The sequence below is a fragment of the Geotrypetes seraphini genome, chromosome 4, assembly GCF_902459505.1.
Source record: "Geotrypetes seraphini chromosome 4, aGeoSer1.1, whole genome shotgun sequence".
Taxonomy (NCBI): Eukaryota; Metazoa; Chordata; class Amphibia; order Gymnophiona; family Dermophiidae; genus Geotrypetes; species Geotrypetes seraphini.
In genome coordinates, this window is record NC_047087.1 from 267335790 (window position 1) to 267357670 (window position 21881).

General features: G+C 44.7%; 1 protein-coding gene across 6 annotated transcripts in view; it reads right to left on the reverse strand.

Annotated features, from left to right (window-relative positions):
* Positions 1–21881, reverse strand: part of PWWP2B (PWWP domain containing 2B) — a 92329-nt gene that overhangs the window by 57605 nt on the left and 12843 nt on the right. For 4 of the 6 annotated variants that reach the window (XR_004539295.1, XM_033942990.1, XM_033942988.1 and 1 more), the window contains exon 2: positions 19541–19834. The exons of 1 other annotated variant lie outside the window; for it this stretch is intronic. Coding sequence is in view for 4 of the 5 variants with exons in the window: in XM_033942988.1 (XP_033798879.1) it covers positions 19541–19834 (294 nt within the window). In the remaining variant the exon portion in view is untranslated. Of the gene's footprint in view, positions 1–19540; positions 19835–20133; positions 20153–21881 lie in introns of those variants that run through there. One more of the 6 variants, XM_033942992.1, reaches the window with a different exon arrangement.

Genomic DNA, 21881 nt, shown 5'->3' on the forward strand with positions numbered 1-21881 from the left:
TTACAAATATTACATACATAATAAAAACACTTAAAATCACAACATATAAATCTCATTCATAAACCTATACAGGTAATGTATAAACATGAATGAATGAACTGGTTCACTTGAAGGATTTTGCTTGTTTTATACTCTTTTAACAGGACTATTTTTGGAAAAATTTGACACTGCCTAGGCCCTGGACTCATGTTGCTGTCCATTCATATCTCAGATCAATTTTGAATAAGAATTGCTAAAAGTGCCTAGAGCACTGCTTACAGTCAGCTGTAATTTCATGTCCCCTCAAGGAAAAATTATGCCTTACCTGATAAGTTTTCTTGTCTTTAGTCGGCGTCGCTGTTCTGAACCAGCAGGGTATATTATCCCTTCTCACCAGAAAATGAAGGCACAGAAAACTGAATTCAACCAGTAACATCACTGGCTATATTGTGCAATACTCAGTGAGCAATCCAGTACGCATCTGCCCAAGCAGCAGGAGGTCTTTTTTTGATAAAGTACCTAGGGCTAGATTCACAAAGGGCACGGATCAGATTCGATCCGTGAGGGATCCGATCCATGTCCGGGGGGGGGGGGGGGGGCTGATTCACGAATTGCCCTCATGCAAATGAAGGCAATCGGAATCACGCTCCCAAACGACCGCCGGGATTACTCAGTAGCGATCCCGACGCAAGCACAAACCATCTGTAGTCTGCGCATGGGTCTAAGAGCCGCAACTTTTTTGTTTTTTTACTTTTACTAGCCCAGTGAGCCCACAGGTTTACCACGGGCTCGCACTGCGGGGGGAAGGCCAGGGCAGCACTTGTGGCAGAGAGCCACGCAGGAGATTCGGGGCAGAGCAGGGCGGCAGGAGAGGAGATTTGGGGCGGGGCAGAGAGTCGGGGCTTAAGGAGAAGGAGAGCAGATTCGGAGGACTATAAAAGAGCACTCTCAATTAACTTATTAAATTAACTTTTTTTTTTTTCATTTATGGTAGCAGTTCTTAGTGATTGAATTTTAAGACTATATTCTTCTAAAGATATATTATAAGGATGTCTTCTTCAATTTCTTTCTGCCATGGGATTCTATGCATGTCAGGGATTAAAGAGCAGGAGAGCAGATTCGGGGCAGAGCAGGGCAGCAGAAGAAATCGCGGCAGAGTCGGGGCAGAGCGAGCAGGAGAGTCGAGGGCAGAGAGCTGGAAAGTCGGGGTAGACAGCAGGCAGAGCAGGAGATGGCAGTCGGAAAGTAGTGAACAACTGGTCACCAGCCGTCGCTTGTTTGTGATCGGCTAGCCCAGTTGATGTTGCAGGGTTCTTGTTTGTGAAACGCTGCCTGCCATCATTTCAATGCTGTTCCCCCTCATTTGCATGTGCGGATCGGAGGATGATCGGGACAGAGGTTAGTGAATCAGGTCGGAGGGAAATCGGGTCGCAAACTGATCAGTACACGATCGATTTGCTTAGTGAATCTAGCCCCTAGTCTCATCAAGCACTGAAGCTGCAATGGTAAGTGTAAGCAAGCAAGCAAACGACCACAGAGTGCCACCTGATACCCTGCAAATACCAGGGAATATCCATGTCATAGGAACCCCCATATGGCTGCCAATTAGAATCAGATCTTTTTATATCCTCACTTACTTTAAATAGGAAAACACAGAGCGTACTCAGAACCTCAGGTCAAGATCTTGCAAGGGAGGGATTTCAGAACAGCGATTCTGACTAAAGAAAAAAAAAAAAGATTAGACAAGACAATTTCACCTTTCTTACCGTCAGCTTACACTATTTTCAGTGGCACAATAAAGTGTGTGTGGGGGGGGGGAGGGCAGGCCGCCCCGGGCACCGTCTTGGTGGAGGCACTGGCACCTCTCTGACCACCCCTCATGCCATGCTCGCAACCTCCCTTCCCTGCCCCTCGTACCTCTAGCCTGTTGCTCATGTAGGCCTGGATCCCTCCAAAATCACTTCCAGGTCACGGGGCCAGGAAGTGGCATCAGAGGGAAAGCCAGCATGATCTGCAGGTGGAAAAGCTGCTCGCGCTGGCAAAGATTTAGAAGTATAGGGGTGTGAAGGGATGATACGAGTGAGGGGGTGGGGGAGTGGAAGGAATGGGGGGGGTGGAGAAGAGGGCACGGAGGTGCCACAGATCCGGGCGCCTCCCACCCTCGCTATGCCACTGACTATTCTGAACCAACAGGATGTACTGAAGCACACTTAATGGGCAAGGGAAGACAAGACTACCTGAATGACCACTCTGCTAAAGTAAAAATGGGCCCTGCTCAAAATACATAACCAGTAGTGCCTAGCAAAAGAACACAGCAAAGACCATGTCGCTGCCCTGCAAATCAATCCAGGCCTCTGCCCAGAATGCTGCCTTGAGCCCTGGTCAAGTGGGCCTTCAGTCCTGGAGTCACCAGATGACCCATACCAATTTAGGCACATTCAATAACCGCCTTAATCCACCTCACAATGAACACCTGAGAGGGCTTTTGACCCTTACAAAGGCCATGAAAGACCACAATGAGATGATCCAAGAGACGAAACTCGCCTCCTTCAGGCACCAGAGATGCACCTTCCGGACATTTAGTTTGTGAGTCTCTGGTCTGCAGGAGAAGAACCTCCCAACACAAAGGAGGGCAAATGCACTTCCTGATTTACACAGAACGGAACACCATCTTTGGCAGAAGAATTGAACTAGATTTATCTAATTTATTCATTCAATGTTCTATACCGTTCTCCCAAGGGAGCTCAGAATGGTTTACATAAATATATTCAGGTACTGAACCATTTTTCCCTGTCTGTTCCGATGGGCTCACAATCTATCTAATGTAACTGGGGCAATGGAGGGAATAAGAGATTTGCCCAGAGTCACAAGGAGCAGTGTGGGGTTGAATCCACAACCTCAGGGTGCTGAAGCTGTACCTTTAACTACTGCACCACACTCTCCCACTATATAAGGCTGTACCACACTCCTACACAAGGTCACCAAATCCTCTGCAAAGGACAGATACGGTTCTTGGCTCGATAAGGCCTGAATTTCAAGATCCTCCGAGCAGAGGTGATTGCTACCAGAAGCACAGTTGTGTTAGGTCCTTGATGGAAATAAAGCGCAAGGGCTCAAACAGAGCCCCTCACAAAGCTCAGATAACCAAATCGAGGTCCCATGATGGAAAGGAAGGATGAAGAGGAGGGCACAAACGTACCACTCCTTTCAAGAATCTAGCCACCTCCCTGTGGACAGCCAGAGATGTTCCCTTCACCTTCTATGCTGCCAGTGAATGATATGACACCCCCACTCTGGTTAATGGCATTTGCATGGGCTATTTTCTGTGTATATTTCCTACGGTCTTGTGAGCCACATAAAATTTAATGACAGGCTGCAAGTTGTCTGCCCCGGGATAGAGCAACAGCATAGTAGGCACTTACCCTATGTTGATCATTCTTATCCATTCAAAGCATGTGCCTTGAATGGATAAGAATGATCAACAGGTAGAGGCAATTTAGAATCTCTTTGTAAAACGTGTTAAGATTACGAAACAGGTTTATGAAATGCAGAGGTGTTAGGAAAATATAACCTAGGTGCTGAAGGGGAAATTTATTGAGTTGCGTTCATCTATGTTGGGGACATTAACTATAGTTTAGATTCTGTTGTAATAAATATGTTTCCCATCACACTTGGATTTCTATCCATAAGGATTCCATAGTGCACTATTTCCTGCAAGATGCATATCCTGTTGGACTATAAGAAGGCAATTAATAATTCGGCATCTCTTTTTAGGCATCCAGATGCTGTGCAGCGAGAACCTGTTCTATGCCGGTAGCTGGGTACCCTCATTCCATTACAGAATATCATCATGACCCAACGTTGGCGTGCCTACACGTACATGGCTGCAGTCAAACTAATCACATATATGGCTGAACCGTTGTCAAGTAAATGGAGTAAGGACATGGGTAACTGACAGTATTCTGCAAGTTACACAATGTGGCAGCTCTACATAAGAACATAAGAATAGCCCCACTGGGTCAGACCTATGGTCCATCAAGCCCAGTAGCCCGTTCTCGCAGTGCCAATCCAGGTCACTAGTACCAGGCCAAAACCCAAGGTGTAGCAATATTCTATTCTACCGATACAGGGCAAGCAGTGGCTTCCCCCTGTGTCTTCCTCAATAACAGACTATGAACTTTTCCTCCAGGAACTTGTCCAAAACTTTCTTAAAACCAGCTTCACTATCCGCTCTTACCACATCCTCTGGCAATGCATTCCAGAGCTTAACTATTCTCCGAGTGAAAAAAAATTTCCTCCAATGGGTTTTAAAAGTATTTCCCTGTAACTTCATCGAGGGTCCCCTAGTCTTTGTAATTTTTGACGGAGTGAAAAATCGATCCACTCCACTCAGGAATTTGTAGACTTCAATCATATCTCCCCTCATCCATCACTTTTCCAAGCTGAAGAGCCCTAACCGTTTTAGTCTTTCCTCATATGAGAGGAATTCCATCCCCTTTACCATCTTGGTCGCTCTTTGAACCTTTTCTAGCGCTACTATATCTTTCTTGAGATAAGGAGACCAGAATTGAACACAATACTCCAGATGAGGTCGCACCATGGAGCAATACAGGGGCATTAAGACATTCTTAGTATATCCATGCCCCTAGCATGTTGCATCCAAGCAAATGCCCTCTTGCACTTATGCATGCCATTACAGAATAGCACTCTATGCGAGTTAAGTGGCAGCAGGGCAACTATGTATATACTTACCCATAGAAATGCCAGTATTCTGTGCAATCAACCCAAAGGTTGACCCGATGAATCCACAGAGAGACGAAAGTCCAAAACAAAAGATGCTGTGGAGGCTGATGCAGACTTTATTTCAATAAGATAATCCACAATTTTGAACAATGAAGAGGACCCAACACGGTCCGTGTTTTTACCAAAATGTCTTCTTAAGGGATCCCAATGAAGTCTCTTCAAAGGTTTTGGGGATATAATGGCCTAAAGCCCATGTGCATTATCTTGCTGAAATAATAAAGTCTGTATCAGGAACATAAGCCTCCACAGCATCTTTTTGTTTTGTAGCATTCTGTGCAATGACATGTTCAAGTGCATGCAAATTCAGGCACTAGTTACAGAACCGTCCTTTCTGCCATTCTTATAATGGAGTGATGCCGGCTGCATATACTTTTAGCATAATGAATCAAAGAAAACTCCTCCCTTATAAATATCATTCAGAGAAAGCTTTACATATGGTAGGATTTAGCTCAGAGACACGGAGGGGCTATAAAGGGGCGGACCCCCAACCACCTCACCACCCAATCATCGCTTAGTCCTCCACACCTTTTAGATTTTTCTTTACTTATATTTTATCCAAACCAAAGAACCGCTACATAGCTAAGTGATTTATTTATAAGTGATATTGACTTTTAAACACTTTTCACTCCGTGTCTCTGAGCTAAATCCTACCATATGTAAAGTCTGACCTCGGTACCGGGAAAGATGGTAGAGGCGCTGATAAATGACCGCATAATTGATCACCTAGACGGACTCAATCTGATGAGGACCAGCCAGCACGACTTCAGCAAAGGAAGATCTTGCTTGACGAACGTGCTGCACTTCTTTGAGGGAGTAAACAGTCCGATAAGACAAGGGTGACCCAGTCGACATTGTACATCTGGATTTTCAGAAGGCGTTCGACAAGGTCCTGCATGAACGACTACTTTGAAAAATTGCGAGCCATGGAATCGAGGGTGAAATACTCACATGGCTTAAAAACTGGTTGGCGGATAGGAAAACAGAGAGTGAGGGTAAATGGACAATCCTCAGACTGGAAAAGCGTCACGAGTGGAGTGCCGCAGGGTTCAGTGCGTAGACCCATGCTCTTCAACATATTTATAAACGACCTGGAAATTGGTACGAGGAGTGAGGTGATTAAATTTGCAGACGATACAAAGTTATTCAGAGTAGTGAGGACGCAGAAGGATTGCGAAGACCTGCAATGTGACATAAGCACGCTTGAGAAATGGGCCGCGACATGGCAAATGAGATTTAACATGGATAAGTGTAAGGTGATGCATGTCGATAAGAAAAATCTTATACACGAATACAGGATGTCCGGTGCAGTACTTGGAGAGACCCCCAAGGAAAGAGACTTGGGAGTACTGGTCGACAAGTCAATGAAGCTGTCTGCGCAATGTGTGGCGGCGGCAGCAAAAAGGACGAACAGAATGCTAGGAATGATTAAGAAGGGGATCACGAACAGATCGGAAAAGGTTATCATGCCACTGTACCTGGCTATGGTACGGCCCCACCTGGAATACTGCGTCCAGCACTAGTCACCGTATATGAAGAAGGACATGGTACTACTCGAGAGGGTCCAGAGAAGAGCAACTAAAATGGTTATGGAACTGGAGGAGTTGCCGTACAGTGAGAGATTAGAGAAACTGGGCCTCTTCTCCCTTGAAAAGAGGAAGCTGAGAGGGGACATAATCGAAACATTCAAGATAATGAAGGGAATAGACTTAGTAGATAAAGACAGGTTGTTCACCCTCTCCAAGGTAGGGAGAACGAGAGGGCACTCTCTAAAGTTAAAAGGGGATAGATTCTTTACAAACGTAAGGAAGTTCTTCTTCACCCACAGAGTGGTTGAAAACTGGAATGCTCTTCTAGAGGCTATTATAGGGTAAAACACTCTCCAGGGATTCAAGACAAAGTTAGACAAGTTTCTGCTGAACCAGAATGTACGCAGGTAAGGCTAGACTCTGGTCTTTGACCTAAGGGCTGCCGTGTGAGCGGACTGCTGGGCATGATGGACCACTGGTCTGACCCAGCAGTGACAATTCTTATGTTCATACTTTTTACTCCCTCACTGATATACACTTCTCCCTTCAAATCTGCGGGTTCAGCATCCAAAGATTCGGTTATTTGCAATTTTTTTAATTTTAAAATTAAAGCTGTATGCCGGACCTTCCCACCTCCCTCCCGCTTTCCCCGGAATCCTTTAAGCCTTACCTGGTGGTCTAGTGGGTTTTAGGGGCAGGAGAGATCTTCCTACGCTCCTGCCCCGTGCAGATCACTCATAGGAAATGGCTGCTGTAGACTACGGGAGCTCATGGCAGCCATTTCCTATGAGTGATCTGCACGGGGCAGGAGCGTAGGAAGATCTCTCCTGCTCCAAAAATCCGCTAGACCATCAGGTAAGGCTTAAGGGATTCCGGGGGAAAGCGGGAGGGAGGCGGGGAAGATCCAGAGCACAGCTTTAATTCTGGGGGAAAGTGGGGGGTGGGTCAGAACCGACCCGAATATTATTCACAGTTTTTTTAATATTCACGGGCTGGCTCTGCCCCCTAACCCCAGCGAATATTGAGGGAGAAGTGTACCTATTTGGTATTTTGTTCCCAATATTGTTTTGACTGCGTATACTTTTAGCATTCCTACCCTAGCTGAGATCATTTTCAAGCACCATTCTGACCTCATGTGCACCTTTCTTTAAATAAGTCCCCTTATTTTCTTACTCCTATTACAATATCTATATACTCCATCTTTGCTTACACCCTATACTGTCTTATTAGATAAGAAACAATAAGGCATTACACTCAGCTTTTACTAACTGGGGTTTGGACTGTATGTTTGTAATTTTTGATACTCCAGATCCTCCATTTTTTTTGGAATTCATTTAGTACCATACAGTCCTATCCTTCAATCTTATTTTCAGACTTTTGCTATTCATATATAGGTAATTGAATGTACATTTTTTATTTGTATTTACAGTCTGTCTAGCAGTTGACAGAGGAATCACTTATTTTTCTCTGCTCTTTCCCAAAGTGCACTTTGGCTACTTCAGTCTTTATAAACAACATCTTGATGAGATATTTCTAAACTTCCCCATTTTGCTAGTATAATTTTCAAACCACGTGGCTACTGAGCAACTGTCAGCTTTTTCCCACAAACTAGTTTAAAAGCTTCAGAGCGGTGGTCAGAGAATTAGAGAAGCCAGGGTTCAGGTCCCACCACAACACCTTGTGATCTTGGGCAGTCACTCACCTTTCCCCTGCCTCAGATAAAAAAATACCTACAGAATCTGAAAAGTCGAGCTAAATCCAAATTCCCCTCTCTTGTTTTCAAATGTTAGCACCTGCAGTCTGCTTAAAGTGGAGACCCTTGCTGAATGTTTTAACCAGTCTCTAACAAAACTAAAGCCATACCATACCATATTGTTTCTTATACCCCTTAATGTCAACTGGGAATCAATGTGGCTTACATAAGATTAATAGGGTTAGCAACATAGACATTAGAGAATGACACGGGGAAAAAATCTGTCCCCTTCATTGCCCCACCGCTCCATCCCCGCCATCCCCTTCACTGCCCCGTCCCCGTTGTCCCCTTCCCCACAGCATCTACCCTTCCCTCTCGCCACCTCACTGCCCTTCAGCGGTCTGAGAATCTCCCTCCCTCCCCCTTACCTTCGTGGCGCGTTAGTAAATAAACTTAAGGGAGGGAAGGTGCACGGTCACTGATCGCGCGCGAACCCCTCCCTACGGCCAAATCTATCTCTCTCCCTCCCCCTTACCTTCGCGGTGCTTTAATAAAGAAACTTACTGAAGCCGGCGAAGCCTGCCTGTGCCTGCATTCGTGTGTTTGTGGGCAGAAGCTTCTCCTCTGATGCAACCGGAAGTTGCGTCAGAAGAGAAGCTTCCGCCCACACACACGTGACTGCAGGCAGACAGGCTTCGCCGGCTTCAGTAAATTTCTTTTCTAAAGTGCCGCGAAGGTAAGGGGGAGGGAGATAGATTTGGCAGGTAGGGAGGGAGGGAGCCGCTTGCGATCGGTGACCGTATGTCTTCCCTCCCTTAACTGCGGGGGCAAGGCCATTCAACGCTCCACAGGGCGGTGGATGGCCTTGTCCCCGTGCCCACAGTGAGCACTTTTTCCCCCCCACCATTTCAGCGGGCTACCCACCGTGTCATTCTCTAATAGACATTATGAATTATAGCAAGACTATAATGAAAACAGGTGTGTTTTTAGCACCTTCCTAAATTGAAAACTGGGAGGAGGTCTTACATAAGTAGGTCAGGAGGCAGTTCCAAATTTGGGGGCCTTGAAACTTGAAGGTGGATTCGAATAGTGATTTCCTACACCATCATATACAAATGGGCAAATTCTGTAAAGGATGTCTAAAGATAGGCGTTCATAATTTGGACATCCAGCAACTCAGGCGTCCAAATAAATTAGATAAGCAGCCCAATTAACAACTTTAACAAGCAATAATTGAAAGTTAGACATCCAAAGGCTCTGCGCGATTCACAAAATAGGCAGACAGAATTTTGTAGACACCCATCGGAAAAAGCAGCGCCTAACAGAATAGGCGTGGTTTTAATGTCAAATGGCACTGAGACCTCTTCCCTTTTATCACTGACTTAACACATGGTTCATAGTCATTTGCGCAGGAGACTTCAGGGTGCCGACATTGCAGTGCAGACAATTCGACGCAAGACCTCAGCGCGCCGCCGAAAAAGTTACTTTTAAAGAGCTCTGATACGGGGTGTAAGTGGGGAAAACTCCCCCCCCCCCCATTTACTTCATACTCTTCGCGTTGCACTTGGGGGGTTTGGAACCCTCCATTATAGAGTAAACTTAACTTTTTCCCGATTTTTTAGGGAAAAGTTAAGTTTTCTCCATAATGTGGGGGTTGCACTCCCCCCCAAAAGCAGCGCGAAAAGTATGAAGTAAAGTGGGGGGTTCCCCCCACACACACCCCGTCGGAGCTCTTTAAAAGTAACTTTTTCAGCGGCGTGCTGGGGTCTTGCGCCGAATTGTCTGCGTTGCAATGTCGGCGCTCTGAAGTCTAGTGCACTTTTATCTCGTCACCTAACATACAGACTCCAATGCTCTACCTGCCTCGGGAACAAAAACATTTCTGAATTGCTATCCTGAAGGTTCTGTAGATATCAATTTCCTCTCATAAAAGTCTTAGAGAATGACATGGGGACAAAAGTATAAAAAGAAACAATATTCTGTACAACTGTCAATTTATAAATCACAAATACAGAATAAGGATCAATTTGCCTCCCCTCCCACCACACAAATATCACCTCTACTATCAGGAAAACCGAACAAGTCAAATTACTGCAGAATGCTACATAGTAAATTTATGCTAACAGAATACCTTGGTCACATATAGAACACAAATGCCAAATACATAATGGCTGACCAAAAATGATGAACATACATTAAACTAAAATCCAAAGAAGCCACACCTTGCATGTAGTACAAGATCCATTTCCTCCTATACTATGCAAAATAAAGAGATTATGTACTTACCCTGGTAAGCTCTTTTCCAGTAGATAGGTGAGACATTCTAGGCAATAGGGTGTTGTTACCCATATTCGAATGCTCTGCAGAAGGAATCCACTCCGGATTTTTCACTCTGCCTCTGTAGTACTTTACTGATCGGTTTAGCACCTTCTACAGTTAGTACCCATGCACCGAGAGGCACCCAACTATGTGACACAGAGGCACCTATAATAACAGACTAAACAAAGTGTTCTGCTGAAAGAAATGAAACAGTACCATTAACTGCCAACACAGGCTCCTATTCCCTCCAAAAATGAACATAGAAATAAATTCTTCCCAGCCCTCAAGGGCTGAGAGGCCTCCAAGCAGCACCCTGGAGAAGCATAGACAGACTGAAACTGTAAACAGGCGGGGAGTCTAGAATGTCTCACCTATCTACTGGAAAAAAGCTTACCAGGGTAAGTACATAATCCCTTTTTCTGGTACATGATCGGTTTGCTTTGTGAATCTAGCCCAAAATTATTTAAAATTGGTTGGGGGGGTTGAAGATTAAATTGGATTAACAAAGGGCTAGATTCACTAAGACCACCGATCAACTTCCTACCACTTAGCGACCCCTTTACGACTCAATTTTCCTCTGACCCAATTCACTAACCTCTGTCCCGATCGTCCTCCAATTTGCACATGCAAATGATGGGGAAAAGCATTCAAATGCAGGCAGGGATTCACTAAAATAAAAAAGAAACACCAACTGGGCTGGCCTTTCCAAAAATAAGAGACTGCTGAGGACCAGTTGCTGAAGTCCTTTCCTAACACCCTGCTTTCTAGCTCTCTGCTCTGCTTCTCTGCTCTCAGTTCCGATCTCATGCCTGCCCTGAATCTCCTCTTCTCTTCTGCCTTCCCCGAATTACCTCTTCTCTCCTGCCTGCCTCGAATTGCTCTCGCCACGACTCTCCTGCCCTTCCCCCGCACTACAAGCCCCGCAGGTTAAAACCACAGGCTCACAAAGAAAAAGTAAAAACAGCTGAAAGTTAAAAAAAAAAAAAAAAAAAGGCATGTTTTACCCTGTTATTTGCTTCCTTCTTGATTGTATGTTCCTTATGCAATTGCTAATAAAGATATTTTTTTTTTTAAAAAAAGGTTGCTATTCTTAAGCATGCGTAGACCATCTACAAATAGTCTGCGCATGCGTCGGGATTGCTAGAGAGAGATCCCAACAGTCAGATGGGGGCGGGATTCCAATCGCCCTCATTTGCATGAGGGTGATTCGTGAATCAGCCCCCCCCCCCCCGAGCACGGATCGGATCCAATCCATGCCCTTTGTGAATCTAGCCCAAAGTCCTTAAATAAATTAAGCGTACTGAATTTTAAATTTGTTGACCTTTAAAAAGAATAAAAAAGTTAGTCTATTGCTAATGTCACAATTACTCACTCACGAATGTAAACCCCTGACTTGTTAAAATGTTTCCTCTTAACTTCTTAATTTGGATAAAAATTTCTAAATCGGAACAGGCATCTTGGGTGGGTGAATTTGAAACATCATTGACTACTTTACAGGATAAGCTCTCTCAACTTCTGAAAACAAGGCAATATCCCTTTTGTAAAGTGTTCAAAACATTGTTTCACCCACTTTGCAAGTTTACACATAATTAACCTCTCTATCTTTCTTTCAACAGCACATACACACTTTGGACTAGATTCACAAAGCAAACGGATCGTGTACCTTTTGCAACCCCTTTGCGCCCTGATTTAATTCTGGCCTGACTCACTTACCTCTCTGACAACCGCCCACCGATCCGCGCATGCAAACGAGGGCATGCAAAGTAGGCAGGGACGCGATTCACAAACCAAAACCCAGCAACACCGACTGGACTGGCCAAATCACAAACAAGTGACTGCTGAGGACCAGTCGCTCAAGCCCTTTCCGACTACCCTGCTCTCTGCCGCCCTGCTCTCTGCCCTGTCAGCCCCGGATCGCCTGCATCCCTGGAGCTGCCTGCCCCGACTCTCCCACCCTTCCCCGCAGTGCAGGCCCGTGGTTTTAACCTGTGGGCCCTAAGCAGGTTAAAACCACAGACTCCAAAAGTTGTTTTAAAAACAAAAAAACAAACAACTCTCTGCCGGGCCTAGAGGTCCAGCGTATGCACAGACCATCTACAGATGGTCTGCGCATGCATTGGGATCGCTATAGAGCTATCTGGGCAGGCAAATAGGGGCGTTCCTCCGATCGTCCCCATCTGCATATTATAGTTTGAGGAATTCATTGGACCTGCCCAGATCGGTCCCGATTGGGCAGGTTCGTGAATCCAGCCCTTAAAACAGGCTTTCTCCTCTTTTCAAGCACAATTTAAAGTCCTGTGCATTCACCAAAAGAGGATGCTTAGTTTCTGCTACCAGTTCTCCCACACAAAACCTCCAGCAATGCAAGTAAAATATTTTGTGATATTTAGCTAAAGCAGTGTCTTGCAAACTATTTCTAGTCGCGGCACACTAAACGGGTAGCCGCGGCTTGAGGGCACCCGGAAATGCACAGACATTGACGTGACATCATCACGTCGACGGTTGCGCATGCACGAAGAATCTGCAGATGGGGCCTTCAGCTGGCAGTGGGGGGGGGGGTGAGGAGGGGGTCAACTGGAGAGGTGCGGAGAGCAGTAGAGGCACCGGCTGTCTACAATGTCTATATGCCTCTCTACACGAGGTGCACACCCTGTAGGTCAGGGGTGCCCAAATGGTCGATCGCGATTGACCAGTAGATTGCAAAGTTAAAGCGAGTCAATCGCGTTGCCTTTGCAATCTTGTTCTTCCTGCCTCCCCAAGCCAGGCCAGGCACGTACAAGCGCCAGACCCACAAGCCTTCACTTCCGACGTCAATTCTGACGTCGGAGAGGAAGTTCTGGGCCAGCCAATCGTTGCCTGGCTGGCCTGGAACTTCCTCTCGGACATCAGAATTGACATCGGAGGTGAAGGCTTATGGGTCCGGCAATTGTACGTGCCAGTACTGGCTTGGGGAAGCAAGGAGAAATTGGTGTGGTGGCTTTGGGGGGGGGGACAAGGAGAGAGAAAGAATAGGGGAAGTGGAAAAATTGGCGCAGTGGCTTGGGGGCAGGGGGAGAGAGAAAGAAAGACAGGCAAGGGGAGACAGAAAGAAAGACAGAAATAAAGAGGGGGCAGGGGGAAGAGAGAAAGAAAGAGAGACAGAAAGAAAGGGGGGGGGGCAGAAAGAAAGAAATATTGGATTTAAAGTCAGAAGAAGGAAGTGCAACCAGAGACTCATGAAATCACCAGACAAAAGGTAGGAAAAATGATTTTATTTTCAATTTAGCGATCAAAATGTGTCCGTTTTGAGAATTTATACCTACTGTCTATATTTTGCACTATGGCCCCCTTTTACTAAACCGCAATAGTGGTTTTTAGCACAGGCATTCAGTGTAGCTCCCTGCGCTAAAAACCGCTATCGAGGTTTAGTAAAAGGGGAGGGGGTATATTTGTCTATTTTTGTATAGTTATTACTGAGGTGACATTGCATATTTTAAAGTCATCTGCCCTGACCTCTGAAAAAAACCCCAAATACAAATGATAATTAACATTTTCTCTACGTACAGTGTGCTTTGTGTTTTTTTTTAATTTTATTGTTGGTAGATCATTTTGACTTGGTCATTTTAAAAGTAGCTCGCAAGCCAAAAATGTGTGGGCACCCCTGCTGTAGGTAGTCGGCCGACACCAGCAACTCTCCTCCCACCAACATCTCGTGGCACGCTTTGAATCTTGCCGCAGCATATAGTTTGCGATTCACTGAGCTAAAGGATATAGATGAGCTAGGTGCTCCTCTGCATCTCATAGCTAAGAACTATAAAAATGGCTGCAAACCCTCCAAAAATTTTGCATGTTAGAGCCTCAGTCTTGAAATGAGCAAACATTCGATCCCATTAATACCAACCATCTTTTGTCCACAGTGGAATCCATTAACATTTCCAATCTTCTCTCTGACTCACAATGGCAACTTCCTGAACTGCTTAAGGGAACAGAAGGTACAGCAGAGTCATGCATTACTGACAAAGGCAACATTTTCGCTTCTCACACTACTGACAATGGAAATAATGAGCAACTGATCTCAAAGATGAATCAAGCTGCTGAAAACTATGGGCTCCTTTTACTAAGCTGCGATAGCGGTTTTAGTGCGTGCTTAGCACGTGCAGAATTGCCGCGCACGCTAGATGCTTACTCCAGCATTGAGCTGGCGTTAGTTCTAGCTGTGTAGCGTGGGTTTAGCGCGCGCTAAAATTCTGTGTGCGCTAAAAACGCTATCGCAGCTTAGTGAAAGGAGCCATATATATTGTATATACAGAGAAATAAAAAAAATTCAGTAATTTTTTTTTTTTTAAAGATAAAAACATGCCACATGGCTGAGCAGAATTAACCTCTTATACTTTACCATGAAGGGCATCCAAGCAAATGCTTTCACATCCTGATCTGCTTTAATCCGAGCTCTACCAACAGAAATATTTGCGATACGTTCTGCCAAACTTAATAATGAAGCGGTGTGTGCAGGAAAAGGAATTCTGCCAAACTTACGAGGTTGTAATGGGTCGGAAAAGGGAGAATGAGAACAGAATGAACTTAACAGCCGAGCATCTCACCAGGATATTTTGTAACCGTGATGGCACTAAGTCAAAAGAACATAAGGACTGCCATACCGGGACAGGCCGAAGGTCCCATCAAGCCCAGCACCCTGTTTACAACTGTGGCCAACCCAGGTCCCAAGTACCTATCAAGATTCCAAATAGTCTAAAAACCATAGAACACTGCAGGAAATAATTATTGTTAACTGAGAAAAGCCAACTCTGGAAAATCTACCAGTCAAAGTTAGGATTGAGAGAATGAGAGGCACTTTCTTCCGTGATGTACAAAATCAGATTGACTGACCAAGCTTTCTTATTACCCTTCTCTTATTTACCAAAACTAAAGGCCGGAGTTCAGAAAGGCTAGAACAAGCATACTTTTAAGTCTCCGATATCAAAATCGTTCAACTGACCTGCATTGGTAACAAAATTCATGGAGAGTGATCAAAATAAAGTTTATAAAAATACTCAGAGATATGGAACTCTGTAGGGAAAGCTTGAATACCTCCCTTGGGTGAAGAGTTCACCTTCCAGTCATTGTGATTTTATAAAAACTTTGATCACTAACTCCACAGAATATTGCTTAATTCAGTCTCAAAAAAACTTTCATAATAAAGATTTTTAACGTATTTGAGAGTCACTGTGTGTTATAATATGTTTAGAAATAACACTTAGCTTAAACAGGACTTGGGGGGTCCCTATGATTTTGATATCATAGCCTATTTCTGACCTCAGGTCTGTAATCATTGTCCCTGAATTTCACAGCAAATTTATTTTTAAGTCTCAGCAAAATTCCTGCTGAACAAGGACGTACACTGATAGGGATAGTCTCAGTCAGGGCGCTGGTCTTTGACCAGAGGACCGCCGCGTGAGCGAATTGCTGGGCATGATGGACCACTGGTCTGACCCAGCAGCGACAATTCTCATGTTCTTATGTTTCTCTCTCAACAGTCCCAAGTACAGTAAATCAAAATATACTGATTTTGTTAAGAGCTATTTTTCTTCTCCCACACTGGTGAGGGGAGGGGGGGGGGGACACACGTTATCACAGTTTGCAGCTATCAATGCAAAATATGGCAACTCATATTATGGAAAACTACCTATCATACAACATTTCATATGGCCCTTAAATCATCCAGTTAGCCCCATAATGATCAAAACAGAAAAGGTGGCCTCGTTCCAGAGATTCAAGGACAAAGCCCTGCTCTAGGACTGTTTAAGACAAGTTGCCTACCAATTTCTAATGCACCCCAACCCTGCAAATTATTCTCAGTATGGGCCATACAAGAGGATGACTTAAATTTAGACCAGGGTTACAATGTGGGATTAGTGTAAAAACGTTCTGTCTGGTCTGAGCTACCTGAATTTGTGCTTGCCTTCAATCGGGCACAAGCACTTACAACTGCCTTTGGCAGATGTAAGTTCCTGCACGCTAGTCTAGTGTTCTATAAAGGACACTCCATGTCGAATGACCTTTACAGAATATTAGCTTAGCACATATCATCTTGGCACCTAATTTGGGAGCTATTTATTGAATCTAGTTCCTATGAGGCAATAAGTTGCCAAGTGCGTGGACGTTTTTTTCCTGCACACATATACAGCAATTTGCACACGTTATTTGTGCAACACCTTTGTGAAAATGAGTTGCCTGTGTCCATCTTACCACTCTCTCTGCAAGAAACTCCCCAACCCCTATCCGTCCCATTTGTTCTATCTGCCTGTCCTAATTAGATCGTAAGCTCTTCTAGGCAGGGGCCGTCTATTACCTATTGAATATACAGCACTGCATACGCCTTTCAGCGCTATAGAAATGATAAATAGTAGCAGTAATGTGCACCTGTTTGTGTGAGCAGCTAGTGGTGAAATACCAAGTACTACTTCTGAAAATGCTCTACGAAGGCACCGTTTCCCTCCCTAAACTGCCTTTATCATTCAACTAAAAGTAGGCCTGGGGGGGGGGCTAAAACTGAAAATTTGTTTCGCCCTCCTCTTATGGTGGCTCCAGACAGGTCCAGGCCTAGGGTAGGGCGATGGGGGCTTTTGCTCCAGTGCAGTTGTTTAAATGATTCTTCTGTCACTGATCTGCAGGGGAGGAAGGGGCAACTGGAGCAGTGGCTGGAGGGTATGTCCTGGGCACCAAACTAGCTCACTCTGATGCTGGCTCCCTATTTTATCCCTCTTCTCTCTCATCCTACTCTTTATCTAGCACTGCTATACCCCAAAACCTCTCCCCTCCCCCCCCCAACCACATTTTCTACGACACAGGGGGCCTCAGGTACAGCTACAAACCCTAAAATCTAGCTCCAAAGCTGTTACATATTCTAAAAGAACCTCCCCCTCCCCCAAACGTAGCCAGACTGAGTGCAGGGTTCCGGTATGCCAATTTACCCAAGGTAAACGGCTTTAAAAAGATCATTTCAAGCTTAAATTTCTTAAAACTAGATTTCTTCAGATTTCAACAGCTAAAGGAGGTAAATTCTAACTCCCTTGTCCCACTGTAAGACAGACAATGCCATCTGGTTAACCCTTTCAGGACCAAGGGACCTATTTGTCCCATAACTTTAAAATCCTATAAATTTTGATTGGGATAGTCTACAGTTCTAAATTTGATATGTACGGATTCCATATGATACTGCCTTTATGTAAACAAACTGGCTCCGACATTCATTCATTAGCGTCGTTGCTAGATTGACGAGAAGATTCACTTGCCACACTGTCCATAAGCCAGAAGTGTGATTTTTTTAAATAAAAATAATGATATTTCACAAAAAAAATCAATTTTTTGGCATCTGCAAGCCCTTTTTACCATAAAAATGTCGTCAAAACCACAAAAATTGGCCTACGATCCTTATGGTCCTGAAAGGGTTAAAGGAGATTTAAGCCCATACAGTTAATTAAGAAAAAATGTCAAGGTTACTCTTAAAACTTAAAAACAGATTTCTTTTTTAAATAGAACTGGAAACATAAGGTCAGCAAGCCAGACGCCCCTCCCCCCCCCCCCGGGGAGGGGGGCAGATCTATAACTGGGCTCCATAATTTAGGTACCCACTTTAAGTCAGCACCAATGCACCTACCTTTAAGTGCTAACAGGTATGCCAAACCTATGACTGGCATAATACAGTAACACCTAAATGTGACATTTACATATATTTATTCATTTTTCTACACCGTTCTCCCAGGAGAGTTCAGAACAGTTTACATGAATTTATTCAGGTACTCAAGCATTTTTTTCCCGTCTGTTCCGGGCGGCTCACAATCTATCTCATGTACCAGGGGCAATGGGGGGATTAAGTGACTTGCCCAGGGTCACAGGGAGCAGCGTGGGTTTGACCCCCAGGGTGCTGAGGCTGTAGCTTTGACCACTGGCGCCACACTCTCCCCTGCCTTGCAATTGTGAGCACACTAAACCATTTTAGCACATAATTTCAAACAGCGGTTGGTCTTACTACTTTGGTGCTAATATCCTATACATTTAAGCACACAAGAAGCACTTAAGTTAGGTGACCGAAAGAAGGGATCATAGAATGAAGGGGATGGCGAGTTCAATAAAAGCAAGTTCCTAAATACAATAAAATGTGTTGTTCCTTGCACACTTAAAACAGAAATTCAACTGAAAAATTAAGTTTTGGCTTTTTAAGTTTTATCTCAACTTCAGTTTCTCACGTCGTCATATAAGTGCTCGCCTTTCTCGACCCAATTCCCTTCTCAAACATATGCCCTTGTTCATATTTTAGCTGTTGCTAGATTTGAAATGTAGCTGTATCATGCATGACTAGACGTATTTCTATAAAGATCAAAGCAGAACCTCACTTTATTTCAAGGCTTTATAACAAGATCAGGTTTCATTTTTCTTTCTTTCTTTGGAGGGGGGGGGGGGGGGAAGAAGGCAAGCTTTAAACCAGTGGTCTCAAACTCAAACCCTTTGCAGGGCCACATTTTGGATTGGTAGAAATAGTTAATATCTTATTAAAGAAATGACAATTTTGCATGAGGCAAAACTCTTTATAGTTTATAAATCTTTCCTTTTGGCTAAGTCTTACTAATAATATTGTCATTTATAGCTAAAGAGACTTATGATCAAGAAACTGTTTTATTTTACTTTTGTGATTATGATAAACATACCGAGGGCCTCAAAATAGTACCTGGCGGGCCGCATGTGGCCCCTGGGCCGCATGTTTGAGACCACTGCTTTAAACATAGCCCGCTTGGTTATTAATTAAAAACATTGCACTGCACTACACTGGGTATTGAAGAGTAGAGGTTTATACTTAAAAGTTTATTCTCTCATAAAATAAAAGGCTCCCCAGGATTCTGAAAAATAATAGCCTTCCATCTGTCTACTCTATTAACTGTAGTACTGTATATAAAATAACAAAGAGATCATGCATGACCTGTATCCCTTTAAACTGGTGGCATCTGCTTTGACAGATCATCAGGTCAAATCATTCACAAATTACTTTGGACTACTAGGCTAAAAGAGAATCTTAAGCGAACAGATGAAACCTGAAACAGCTGAGTGCACCAGCAGCACCTCTCACGAGCCCGGCCTAGTCCTTCTCCCCGGCCTGGCTCCAGCCTCGGGCCCGGCCCGGGATAAACTTTTTTTTTTTTTTTTTTCCCATCAGTGCACAAAGAGAGACGGTGGCTCGTTCGCTTACTTTTTGCTGCAGTCCAGGAGGAGGCCGGTGAAGCTGCGCTCGCCGTGACTCAAGGTGACCAGCAGCGTGTCGTTCACTACCTGCTCGACCAGCACCGGCACCCAGGAGCCGGCCTGCAGCTCCCTCCCACCGGCGTCCATGCTCGCCGCTGCTCCGTGCACACTGCCAGGTCGCCTCGGCCGCTGCCCCTCCCCCGCTCCGCTCTGGACGCTCACGCCAGGCGCGCCGATGACGCCATCGCCTCCGACTCCCTCTCGGCTGACGTCACAAGCCTCAATTGCCCGGAGCCGAATCCTGTAAGAAGTGAAAAGAAGGTGGAAAAGTCCAGGCAAAGGTGGTGCTTTTTTTTAATCGCACTAAAAAAAGTCGTTTTGGATTCTCCTAAATTTTTATGCTTTCCATATACCCTCCCCCCCCCTTCCCTTCATGCAAACATTAAGATTGCACGGATCTTTACGTAAATTGTTATTATTTAATTCGATCTATCATTTTAGTGGAGAAAAAAAAAGTATCTCATTGAACACATCTAAACAGAATGTGTCAAGAAATTTAACAGTAAGCATAAAGACACAATTTAATTCCTTCTCACCCACCAGCAGAGTACTGTATTTTCTATGACTGTACTTTCATTTTTTCCTTGAAATGCTCTTCGCCAGTTTAAAAATCTCCAGTATGTGGCTAGCAATGATACTAGGACAGGGGTAGGGAACTCCGGTCCTCGAGAGCCGTATTCCAGTTGAGTCTTCAATATTTCCCCAATGAATATGCATGAGATCTATTTGCATGCACTGCTTTCAATGCATATTCATTGGGGAAATCCTGAAAACCCGACTGGAATACGGCTCTCGAGGACCGGAGTTCCCTACCCCTGTACTAGGGGCTCCTTTTACAAAGGCGCGCTAGCGGTTTAACGCGCATAATACCACGCGCTAAACCGCCATCCGCGCAAGCTGCTACCACCTCCTCTTGAGCAGGCGGTAGTTTTTAGGCTGGCGCGGGGTTAAGGCGTGATGACATGTCTCGTGCGTTAACCCCGCTAGCGCGCCTTCATCAAAGGAGCCCTAGGACTGTGACATTGGAGAAGCTCAAAAAGTCTACGAACCTGCTTTAACTTGGGTGTTAGAGTTAGTTCAGGGATCTCAAAGTCCCTCCTTGAGGGCCGCAATCCAGTCGGGTTTTCAGGATTTCCCCAATGAATATGCATGAGATCTATGTGCAGACACTGCTTTCAATGCATATTCATTGTGGAAATCCTGAAAACCCGACTGGATTGCGGCCCTCAAGGAGGGACTTTTAGACCCCTGAGTTAGTTGATGTCAAAGGTTTTCTTTAATGAATCCCAAACACAGAACATGGGGCTCCTTTAATCAAGCCGCGCTAGCGGGGTTATCGCGCATGACTTTTCATCACGCGTCGACCCCCATGCTGGCTTAAAAACTACCGCCTGCTCAAGAGGAGGCGGTAGCGGCTAGTGCGGCCAGCGGTTTAGCGTGCGGTATTACGCGCGGTGAACCGCCAACACGCCTTTGTAAAAAGAGCCCCATGGTGTTTCAGCACAGCTGCAACAACTGCATCATACGTGTTTATTTTCCAACGCTGAAGTTATTGTGGGTATTTTTGACCCTTAAAGGCGCTCAGACCAAGTCTAATCCAAAACGAGTTTAGGAAGTTGCTTATGTTCGACTTATAAGAGAGCAACTCTGGTCTCTGTGAGTGAATTGTAAGGAGAAGCTAACACAAATAAGCAAAATCATTCAAAGCTTAAACAAATACAATGGTTCTTTGTTTTTCTTTTACAAGTCTAGGTGCCAGATTTACTAAGAAGTTTCTCCCATCTTTAGTCGGTGAGAAAAGCTATAATGCTTCTGGCCCTTCCTAGTCGTCATGACTGTGTGGAATTTCATACCTTATGAATACCAGTATTTTTGTATTTTCCCATCAACCACCACCAGCTGTACAGTGTACAGATATTTGTATTTTTACCTTCAGGCATGTTTTTACCAAGTTAGTCCTGGAACACCCCCTTGCCAGTCAGGTTTTCAGGATATCCACAATGAATATGCATGAAATTTATTTGCATACAAGGGCTCCATTATATACAGTTCTCTTTCATGCATATTCATTGTGGGTATCCCAAAAACCTGACTGGCAAGGAGATATAAGGAAATAGAGAAGCAGATCATCAACAAAATAGTCTTTTATTGAAATCTTTAAAAATGCTCCCAGGTTTCAACGTTAGCTGCCCGATATGAGCCCATTTCGCTGGTCAGCTGCTTCAGGGGCAAAGATAGCTGCATAACACAACCGATCACAATGCACTCACTAACGAGAAGCAGCCTGT